The sequence below is a fragment of the Gracilinanus agilis genome, chromosome 5 (genome assembly GCF_016433145.1).
Source record: "Gracilinanus agilis isolate LMUSP501 chromosome 5, AgileGrace, whole genome shotgun sequence".
NCBI classification, from domain to species: Eukaryota; Metazoa; Chordata; class Mammalia; order Didelphimorphia; family Didelphidae; genus Gracilinanus; species Gracilinanus agilis.
In genome coordinates this window covers 81,352,976-81,365,161 of record NC_058134.1, presented here as the reverse complement: position 1 = coordinate 81,365,161, position 12,186 = coordinate 81,352,976, and the positions used below count along the sequence as shown (strand labels likewise).

General features: G+C 37.7%; 1 protein-coding gene across 1 annotated transcript in view; it reads right to left on the bottom strand.

Moving 5' to 3' along the window:
- LOC123249840 (snRNA-activating protein complex subunit 5-like) overlaps nucleotides 1-8,832 on the bottom strand; it is a 156,442-nt gene extending 147,610 nt beyond the window's left edge. Inside the window, 1 exon segment of the mRNA XM_044678948.1 lies at nucleotides 8,640-8,832. Coding sequence (XP_044534883.1) covers nucleotides 8,640-8,832 — 193 coding nt within the window.
- Nucleotides 8,833-12,186: the final 3,354 nt, after the last annotated feature.

Below are 12,186 nucleotides of genomic sequence, written 5' to 3'. Positions count from 1 at the left end.
ATTAAGTAGAGTCAAACTTGCCCTCTTCCTACCTGATATTTTGGCTATTGTTGTCTAGTTGTTTCAGTTATGTCTGACTCTTTGCAAACCATTTGGATTATTTCTTGGCAGAGTTACTGGAGTGGTTTGTCCTTCCTTCTCCAGCTAAGGTTTTACAGATGAGGAGAGTGAGGCAAACACAGTTACGTGACTTGCCCAGGGGCATATAGCTGCTAGTGAGCATCTAAAGGCAAATTTGATCTCGGGTCTTCTTGACTCCAGGTCTGGTACTCTATCTACTGTGCCATCTAATATTTTAAAGTATCCTATTATATGTTGTAAAAGATAACCTGAAATAATGAACAAAGTCTTTGGGGTAGGCTGATGGGTTCAAGTCCCATCTCTGAAGAATACTGGCTGTATGACTCTGGGCAAGGTCTCCAGACCTATTAGTGCCACCAAACAGCTGAGACATTAAGTTGCAGGACAGTTGCTGATCTATAATAGTACTTTGGTAAAGGGAGTTTCCTTACCAAGAGTTCTCCTCACCAATAAAATTACAGATCCAGATATTTCTTGGCTATATAACATTCAATGTCCTACTGAGCGAGCTGCACCCAGCTGCAGCCAAGACTCTGGCTCTCCTTGAGGGTGGCCAATCTGCCTGCACTATGGTCCTGCTGGGGAGTTGAAGCCCACAATGCATACTGCAGAGACACGTAAAATATATGAAGCCAAAACCCAAGAACCTGAACCTCATCTTCATTTTAATAGAAACAGGCTAAATGGCCAAGATAAAAAATGGACGTGAGGTGAGGACCTGCAAAGTAACAGACAAAACAGGCAATGAATATATCTCTTTGGGATGATACTGATGGGATGATAATTCAATCCAGTTTGGTATATTGTTGAAATCACCAATGGATATGATTCAGTTCTTAAATGGTTTTTGACACTACATCTGCTATAACAATAATCTTCAGAAGAATCTATTATTCCATATGGCTTTTCCTGAGATCCCCAAATTCAAAAAGGGGCTCATAGGTGGCTCAGTAAATAGAGATCTGGACCTGGAATTAGGAAGATTTGAGTTCAAATTCAGTCTCAGATGCTTACTAGTTATGTTATCCTGGACAAGTCACTTAAACCTGCTTGTTTCAGTTTCCTCATCTGTAAAACAAGCTGGAGAAGGAAGGGCAAACCACTCCAGTATCTCTGCCAAGAAACCCCAAATAGAGTCACAAAGAGTCACACTACAGAAACAACTCAAGAGCAACTACAACAACCAACTTCAGTGAGCCAAAACCTGAGAACAGTACCCAGAAGCTTTCTAGCAAAACAGTACAGAATCACAGAACCTCTTCCACATCTGTCTCTGGCTAGCTGGTCTTCCTGCAGTCCCTCCAAACTCTGAGAGTCAGAATTCAAACAGTCTAACCACCCCCACTAGCCCCAGGAGTGGCTCTCATGTACCTCGTGCTCCCATCAGCCTACAGGAACCTGAATTACTTGGAATCAGCCTAGCCACACACATGCTGGCAGTCTGACCCCCTCTCTGAATCGGCAACAGTAAAGTGACCTAGAGGAGCAGCCAGAGAAAGAAAGACACCTTTCCTTCTTCCACACCAAAGATAATCCTCTTCTATTTCTTTCCACTAAGAATAATTATGGGTTAATGGGAACTAGTTGTATGTAAAAGTGTGTGTTTTAGCCTTTTAGTGATATAGAGGAGTCTCTCCCCTAGGAACAAATATCACCCATGGAAACTTGCTGTGAGTATGGCATTGTGTTTTAGCCCCAAACTTTCCAAGGTGATGTATAGAGGGTAGTCATTTCTCCCATTATTTCTTAAACCAAGCCTTCCTGCTCAAGTGAGGGTAATTTATCTCCGGCCCCTTCTTTCAGGGCACTCCAAACCTTCTCTGCTATTTCTAGAAACTCCAGTTGGGTTGACTATGTTGAGGGTGTGTGACATAGAAGACTGACACCTGCTCTTCCCCACTAAATAATTCAACCCTGTGGCTCAAAAAAAAATACAGATCCAAATCTAGTGGACAAAAATCTTAATCATTTTGAGTATTAAGAACCTTAGTATGAACAAAATTTAAAGTCCCCAAAAACCCTAACACAATAAATTTCAGCAACACAGAAGTCAGGAGGTATAACGGAGCCTTTTGGATGCTGAGGACATAATATGCTGATGGAGAAACTCAGCAATCCAATCAGCAAGCCATTAATTCATTCTTGGATTTCTCAATGACCATATCTCTGACAAGAAAGTGTCAGAAGTATGATTGAAAATTCGTCCACCTACCTCCTCACCTTTACTTAATATAAGTATCTCTTTCAGAGATTAAGGAACCATTGAATTGCTTCACTGTGCACCTGTTATTTCTGCCACGGTATTACAAATGAAGGAAATACTGCATTCAAGAGATAGTCTTTATTTCTGGGTTGGCAAAATACAAACTGAAGAAAAGTTTTAAAAACAGAAAATATATTTGAAAAGGGCAGCATTAGTAGGCAGCAAGGTGGCTCTGTGGATAGAGAGACAGGCCTAGAGACTGGAGGTCCTGAATTCAAATCTGGACTCAGACACATCCTGTATGACCCTGGGCAAGTCACTCAACTCTGATTGCCTAGTCTTTACTACTCTTCTGTCTTGGAATTGATGCTTAATAATCATTCTAGACAGAAGGTAAAGGTTTAAGGAAAAAGGGGGGGAAAAAGGATTCTACTACTTAGAAAAGAACTCAGCCAATAATTATAATGGTGGGGAGGCAAAGTAAAGAATATCAAGGGAAAAATATCTCCTTTTCAGCCCCCCACCCCCATCACTACAACCCCTCATCAAAGTCTGATAGCTACAAGCTCTAGAGGCAATCTTTAAATGTGTCCTGAGCACCCTCTTATGGAAACATTATGAATAACATTATTTTTATTTCCAAATTTAAGAGATTTCAGAGAAGGCACAAGAAATGCTGTGAATCAATGCTGGTTTCTGAAAATCTTGCCAAACCTCACACTAGCGTTGTATTGGAATAGAGCATACACTTGGAATTAGGAGAAAACATGACAATGAGGAGCCATCTGTTTAGTTTTCTGTCAGTCAAGAAAAGAGCACAGAGAAAGACTTTCACTGGCCAATTCATCCAACTTAAAAATTTTACCCTCTACCTCATATGTGACAACTGGTCTTCTAACCAGACTTCAAAGACTTCGCGTGGAGGGAAAATGGACATCTTATAAGCCAGCCGTTCCACTTTTGGACAGTTCTAATTGTGAAAATGGATTTTCTTCCATAAAATTTAAAGCCGCTCCGTTTTGTAACTTTCACCTACTGATATCCCATTTTCCCCCTTTCTGGGGCAAAGAATAACCAGTCTAATGCCTCCTCAATCTGATAGCTTTTCATATATTTGAAGACAGCTAATCAATGCAGTGGCATGGCTGCCTCCCAAAATAAAATGAAATTCTTTCTCCTCCCTGAAACCAAATCATTTCAATTTGTGAAGAAAAAGGAGAAAAGTTGCCAACTTTTAATTATCAAGACCTAGCTGATTTGTTTGTTCACTGAGAAATTATGAATCATTAAAACCCAATGGCAGCATAGGTCAAAATTACAGAATCTCAAGAGGTTTTCTGAATATGAAAGTTCCTCAGAAGATTAGCTTTAATCATGGCAGCTCTTAAGATTTAAATGTACAAATTGTGGAAACAGATTGGCCCTCACTTCTTTTCCGTTTCTCCTTGACTCATGAAGCACTTGTGAATTAACCTTCACTGTTAATTGACAGATCATTTAAAAAGTATTTTACATCTTAATGTTATTAAGATGAGAATAGTCAAACTCTGACTAACAAGGTGCAAGCAAGTGCAATATTTGGTAAGGATTATCCTTTAAAGAGAAATGGCCTGCCACTTCTTCAACATTGAGAAATTTGTCTGCCTCAAGGAGCCTGGACCAGGTGGCCTCTCTAGGTGCTTTAAATTTACAATTCTATTACTTTCTGGGGCTTTGGTTGTACTCTTAGAGCATTAGAGAAATGTGAAATCTACTATAGCCCCCAAACATGAGAAAACATAACTCAGTCTGGCAAAATGACAAAAAGGAAAATTACAAATATCGGTTGTTGGTTCTGGGTTGGTTCTGCCATACTTGATATCAATTTGGAACTATGCCCCAAAATTTACTGGTGTCCCTACTCTTTATACCCAGTGATACCTCTACTAGGCAATTCAAAACTATGCTTCCAAAAGTATTAAACTGAGTGTACTCTTTGAACTAGTGAAATTAGGTCAATATTACTAGCAAAATGACCCTGGGAAAGTCACTTAACACTAGTTTTTTAGCCTTTATCATCACTCTTCTACTTTGGAACCTATACTTAGTATTAATTCAAAGACAGAAAGTAACAGTTTGAAAGAAACTAGGCCAGTATCCCAAAGAACAAAGAAAGAAAAAATGAAGCCCCGTGTACAAAAATATTTATAGCAGTTTTGTTTTGTTTTGTAGTAAACAAAGTACTGGAAAAGAAGGGTGGTCTATCAATCTGGGAATGACTGAGGAATTTGTGATTTAAACATAATGAAATTTGAACATATTTGAACATAATAAAATAAAATTTTGAGCTAAAAAATTGACAGAAGGGATAGATTCAGAAAAACCTGGGAAGATTTATATGAACTGATGCAGAAAGATGTAAGCAAGATCAGGAGAACAAATCATAACTCTGTAAAGACAAACATTTGAAAGACCTAAGATGCCTGATCAATGCAATAACCAATCATAAGAGAACTTATAATTATTTGTGCTGCCCACCTCCTCATAGAGAAGATCCAGGATGCAAAATAAGATAGACATTTTTGAACATGGAAGAAGTCATTTTTTTAAAACTAACTATGCATTTTTTCCTTTTAAATTAGAAGCAGGTGGGAGATAAAGAGAAAGAATAAATATTTGTTGTTTGAAAATCCAAAATAATTTTTAAAGAACTCACAGGTTGCTTATAAGAGGACAAGTTTATGAAGGGAGCTACACTTAGATCATGGAAGACATTTATAGAAAATATTTGTCCACATTAACTTTTTCATCATATCTCATCCACATATGAATGTAAATATGGTTAAGAGGGTCCTTCTAGGTGTAAGAATGCTAGTGATGGGTATCCTACCTACTAATCAATCTATCAATAAGTAAATATTGAGCACTTAGGCAGTACCAAGCACTGTTCTAGGTATTAAAGCTACAAAGACAAATATGAAAATATCCCATGCCTTCAAGGAGCTTATATTCTACTGCAAGTCTCAATATGTAATTGGTCAATTATATATGAAATAGATTTAAAAATAAATACTAATCCACAATTTTTGCTGATGATATTATATTTAAAAACTAAGATTCTGTCTACCTAACAGCAAAATAACTCATCTATCAAATCAACCAATCAACTAAGTATTGGGGAGAATCAAACAATTTGGTTTCATTAGTGCTGTATAGGATGGTTTTGTTTGTCTGAATTTTTTTCTGTTTTTCAACTGATATGCTGGTGTCATGACTCCAAGTATACACATTGATTCTTTGTACTAGTTGAAACTGAAGTTGAACCCTTAAGCATGCCCTATCTCCCAAGTCCTCTTCTCCTTCCAAAAGTTGTATTACAGGATATTTTGTCTCACAACCTTGAATAAAAACAGGGCTTTCAGGGGAAAGACTTCAGATCCACTAGAGCTTCTCTATTCTTGTAGTAATTTGTACTGACTACATTTAAACGTTTTTCTAATTGCACAGGTGCAGAAAACAAAAGTGGTTAGTGGGTGTTATTTGTTTCAACTGTCATAGCACACCAATCAATTATAAACAGTTACTGAGTTAGATTCATTCTCTTTATTTCAGATCCTCTTCATCAATGGCTAATCACCATCCCCAAATAACAATTCAGTGGTGTCTGTGTGGGAATTGCACAATATCAAATCTCAAAGTTCCTTAAAAAACACCGTAGGTGGTTCAGTGGAGAAGAAGCCAGGCCTAGAGACAGGAGGTCCTGAGTTCAAATTCAGCCTCAGATACTTCCTAGCTTCGTGACCCTGGGCAAGTCACCTAATCCCCATTGTCTAGCCCTTACCACCCCTCTGCCTTGGAACCAATACTCAGTATCAGTTCTAAGACAGAAAGTAAAACCAAAAAAAGGTAAGAATTTAAAAAAAAATTCATGGGAGGAAGAAAATTTAGGGGGAGAGTATGGAAATTCTCCTCCCTCTTATAAAAACAGAGACTTATTGTCCCTAGCTATCAGTCTCTGATGTAACTCACCATCAGAGTTTCAACATTAAGCATCTCAGTTTGGTGAATCATGATGGCTCATGAGAACATGCGTTAGCAATTCTCTGGAGTTTCATCAGGTTTTCTAATAGATATGTACAAGCTGGTAGGCTTGACCACTATGGGAAATAAAATTTAGAAGCCTTAGGATTTTATATACAGATAGTAAATATTTATACAAAAAATGCAAACTAGCAATGTATTTCCTGCCTTTGGAGATGGAGAAAATGGCTTCAAATCCTGGTTCTCCACTCTTGGATATGTGATGTTGAGCAGTTTAACTTAAACTCTCTGGGCTTCAATTTCCTCAGTTAGTGAACAAGCATTTTTAAGTGCTAAGCTTAGAGTTATGAGAGCTAAAACGACAAATAAAAATAGAAAGATGATCTCTGCCCTCAAGTCTGAAAAGAGGGAGGAAAATGAGGACACAGATCATATCACAGAAAGCCAGTCAGGAGGGCAAACTAGAGAAGAATGAGACATAGCTACTCTGGGCACACTTTAATGAAAGTTCTTAGAGGAGCCATCCGATCAGAAAAAGTTGGGATCTATGGTTTTTCCCATTATGTGAATTTTAGGGCTAATGAAGGTCTAGGGCACTAGGCAAGTTCAGCATAAATTATGGAGAGAAATGTTTATTTTTCTATAAAAAGAAAGGGTTGAACTGGATGCTCTAAGGTTTGGCCCTAAAACATTGATCTTCTAATAGGATCAGAAGTTTTGTACCCAAAAGGAAGCTTAGAGGAGATGACTTAATATAACTCCATCATAATACAGAGAAAAAAATGGGGCTAAGGAAGTTAAATAACAAAATCAGAGAGTAAATAATCAAAGTTGAGAAGTGAATTGAGGTCTTCCAAGTCCAGGGTTTTTACCCATAACACCATGCAGAAACCACATGAACTTCCAAATTGTAAATTAAAGTTCTCTTTATTTTGTAGGCAACTAATCCCTTTGAGGAGCTTCTTTAAGTGTAAGAGAAAAAATATTGAAACAGTACCTTTGAATGAGATTCTGTTCAAGATGAAAGTTCCATCAAACAGGAAGAGAATAACCTATTTTAGGGCTGAACATGATACTAAAATAATATATAATAGCAACTTCGTGGCTCAGGAGTTAGAGAGCCAGGTTTACTGTTTGTGTGACCCTGGGCAAGTCATTTAACCTCAGTTGTCTAACCCTTACAGCTCTTCAGCCTTGGAACCAATATTTAGTATTGATTCTGAGTAAAGATTAGTATATATCTATATAGATATATTAATATATCTGTATATATGTTCATATGCATGCATATTTTATTGATATAGATATAGATATAACATTTAGCCCAATTCCATCCTGTTTTCTTAAAAAAATTTCAGCCAAAAAAAAAAAAGGTTGGGTGCAGCGGGTGGCTCAGTAGATTGAGAGTCAGGCCCAGAGGTGGGAGGTCCTCGGTTCAAATCTGACCTGAAACACTTCCTAGCTGTGTGATCCTGGGCAAATCAGTTAACTCCCATAACCTATCCCTTACCACTCTTCTGCCTTAGAACCAATACATAGTATTGATTCTAAGACAGGAGGTAAGGGTTTTAAAAAATAATTTTTAAAGGCAGCAAGGTGGCTCACTAGATAGTCATTTAACCCCCATTGCCTATCCCTTATCACATACAGTAAGGGCTTTAAAAAATTCAGCAAAACTGCAATCAATAGGCAAGGATCAACATCAGCTGCTAGGTAAGCTATCAAAATGATCTCTGATTGGATGTGATAAGCATTGCATATATAATGAAAGTCAAAAAGGGAAAGAATTAAAAGTTCTTTGAATTATGAAAATTTCTGAGAAATCAGCACTAAAATTTAATTCAAAGATCAAGTTATTGGATCTCAAACAAAGAAACAATAATCCTAAAATTCATGCCTAGAAAAAAATAAATCCAGAGAAAAAATATACCAGTTGGAACTGGCATATGCCTCTTGAGCAGACAAAGAAATCTAGTAAGGTTGACACTAGAGGATTCTTTGTCCTTCATTTCAAAGAAGACCAATAACACCAGAGGATGATGTCTTGTCTTGTGCATGAATTAGATTTAGGTGAGGCAGAGTTGCACAAAGTCTTCAGCCTGACTCTCTATTCCACAGTCATTTAAGTCCAGTAGCAAGACAGAATTCAGGATGACCGTGGATAGCCTGGGATACAATGCATGATCTTTGGCATCTTCCACGTCTGACAGATTTCTAAGGATCCCATAGCTCCAATTACAGCTGCCATCCTGGCTATTGGAACAAATAATTCTCATCCACCCATTCCACTGGGCAAAATCTTCACATGCTTGGGGTGCACATTCCCCTAACTCACCATCAATTTGAGGTCTATTAGTTACTCCACAACCTTGTTTAGTCCATTTGCTGGGTCTTGCTCCTTCAGCTGCTGCCTGCACTGTATTGAGTTGGTTTTTAGTCTCCCTGGCTGAAATTGGACTGAACGGGGCTGCTTCCCCTCCTGCTTGTTTTGGGTCTCTCCTGAGCTCTGCCCTGGCATGCTGAAGCATATTGTCCTTTCTCGTCCAAGCAAGATACACCTTCCATGCTGTCCTTCAATACTGTCCTATGTTGGAGCACTGCTTCCAGTTATCTTCTGTTGGTTCTATGGCTCCAGTATTCATTCTGAGGAGTTTGGGGGTTTGGGTGATTGTTTGGAGGTGGGTTTGGCAAGCTCCAAGCACTCCTTTCTCTGCCATCTTTGTTCCCAGAAGTAGGAGACCAATTAGATTCCCTTTTGAGGAGTCTGGTTTCTGGTGAAAGGGAGCACTTCTCTTTCTGACGTTCACTGACTCAATAATTCCCCCCAGCTCTGGCAGCTCAGAGAAAAGTTCCTTGAAATATATGCAATGGGTTTTTCTAAGTCTCCTTAAAGATGGAAGTAAGAGAGGTATTCAAAGACACAACATGAATCAGGTACTGTGCAGGTAATTTACTCCTATATATCTAAAAAATGCCAAACAAGATACAGGCATGAAGTCATGAACAGAATGCCAACTTCAAACAGCAATCACTAGAGAAGCTACTTTCAACATGTCTGGGATAATACTAAAGGTTCGTCAAAAGATGAAGCAGTTAGCAGCAAGCTAATTAAGAACTTCCCTTTCTACCTCATCTCTGCCCTATCACTCCACTCCAAAGCTGAACTTCCTCTGAACTCAATACTCAACCAAGTTCTTGGAAAATTAAGCAGTTCTGCTGCTGCCACAATCAGGTGGCTATGACCAACCACAAACATTTAGATCTCTAGATCTTTGCTATTCATCAGGTCACCCACAGGACTGGGTGCATTCACATAAAAGTTGTAGCTCTGTTGCCTGCTCAAGAAAGAAAACACAAATGGGGCAGCCTAAGTCTCTGCTCAAGTTTGCCAGGATGAGAAACATGCTTTAGCCTCCATAGTCACATAGAGACCAATTTGGGAAGCCTATACAGTTCGTAGCTGGAAAGGAATACAGTGCAGATTGAGTCTGTTTGTTCATCTCCTGAGTCATCAGATCAAGAGCCAATTAGAGGATTCTTCATCGTCTCATTGGGCAAAGACCTCAGGGATGAGTCAAATGTGATAAGAAGCCAACCTAAATCTCCTACACCATTGACTAAAAACAGTGAGACCTAATATTGCCCTGTTCATGTATTCTTAACCAATGTAGAATCTATAAATATTTTTAGGTTGTTAATAATTATATTTGAATATTTCTTTCATAATCCTATGGATTTTATTTTATGCATTTGAAACATTCTTCTAAGAACTGGTCTATAGGTTTCATGAGACTGACAAAAGGATCCATAACACAAAAAAAAAATAATTTAAAATCCCTATTCTATGCAATGTCCTTGTTAGAGGTTCATGGAGAGATGGAGGGCTTTTCTTTCCCCATCAGAAAAACTGTAAACTGTACTGTAGAGATCAGACTTTGATATTTTTTTCTTTCTTAAAGCTAATACTTAAAACAAACAAGTGTCTCTTTAGCCAGTTCAAGGATGAGGTTAATACCTTTAATCCAAGTCTGTAGAATGAATAAATGATCATTCAAGTTAGTAATGAGAATTATAGTTAAGTTGAAGGAAGGTTTCCATGAAATTAAAATAATTTTTGCTTTGTATTTGAATTATTCTTGCAGTCTTTGAAGCCCAAAATCTGATATACAATAGAGCATACAAATCAGGACATAAAATTGACTACCATCAGTACACTGCCATTCTCCTAGATGAGAAAAGATGCTCAGAAAAACTGCGAAAAGTATAAATGGTGACAAGCAAATCTCATTTTGAGAATTCCTTCAGTATAACTAATAGAAGACATTTATTGGTCGTTTAGGGAAAGCAATTTATTTCCTTTTTGTTTTGTATCTATGATTTTTAACCTACCTTTGAATGCTTTCATTAGTTGTTTTTTAAGGAAATAGAGACTGATACATTCCTATCAGAATAAATCTGAATTTTTCATTTTGGAAGCACTGCATTAAATTTAGCTCCAGAATCCTTCTGTACTTTCCAAGCACCCTCAAAATGAAATTATCCTAATGCAATTATGTGATAGAAACTGACCAGAAATTCTAAAAAGCACCCCCACCTGCCCTCTCAATGGAAATGTTTGCCAGAGAAAAAGTCACTAGGATGCATTTCAATAATGTTGAACAATGGATTAATTACACATGTACATGTGCAAGGTCCATTTAAATGGCCTGCCTAGTGTTCTCCAGGAAGCAATTGACAGTAGTTTAGGGATCTGAATTGGTATTTACTGGCATAAATTTCCAGCTGCGAAACCCTTTTGTTCGGGCTTCTTTCTTTTATATCGTGGTGGCTCATTAATTTAAATGCATCTTCATGGGGTTTGCTTCCTTAAAATAAGAAATGTCTTTAAAAGGGTCCATTTCTTAAAGGAAGATATCTGGCCAAAGAGAATGTGTTTGTGCTCTTTCTGTATATTTGGTATACAAGAGAATATTTCCATGTTCATATAAAGAATCATATACATTTTCCTCAATAGCAAATGATATTCTTTAAAGTGTTGAAGGAGGTGGGGAGAGGAAGATAAAATTCCAGATGCTTTAGTATAATACTGAGGAGCATCTTGAAAAGACAGGACAAAATGCCTTCCAGTCAAGCATAAATGGAGATCTCACAAATTAGCCAGAGAAAATAATTCCTGCTCTGTACGAGATCTCATTTGGAACACTGGGTCCATTTATGGTTACCTTATTATACAAAGCCTATAGAAATGGAGATGGTACAATCAGAAAGAGACAGGGACTCAGGGACATTTCAACTGGTAGAGAGAAACTAACTTCCAGTCCTTTGAGGGAAAAGAAAGAAAATTAAAATGATATCTCATTGAAAGGATAAAGGGATAACCTACACAATAGCAAGACAGACCCAAAGTTACTTTGAAAACTACTAAGGAGAGAAAGAAAACTCAAATGCTTTAAAGAAATACAAAATAGATTATATATTATGAAAAGCATATGGGAACATCATATATTCACTTTATAATCTTTTGATGAATGTAAACTATTAAAAATATCATTATTTTAAATGGGCAAGAGACATGAATAGGCAATTTTCAGGTAAAGAAATCAAAAGTATCAATAAGCACATGAGAAAGTGTTCCAAATCTCTAATAATTAGAGAAATGCAAATCAAAACAACTCTGAGGTATCACCTCACACCTAGCAGATTGGCTAAAATGAAAGAAGGGGAGAGTAATGAATGTTGGAGGGGATGTGGCAAAATTGGGACATTAATGCATTGCTGGTGGAGCTGTGAACTGATCCAGCCATTCTGGCTGGCAATTTGGAATCATGCTCAAAGGGCTATAAAAGAATGCCTGCCCTTTGATCCAGCCATACCATTGCTGG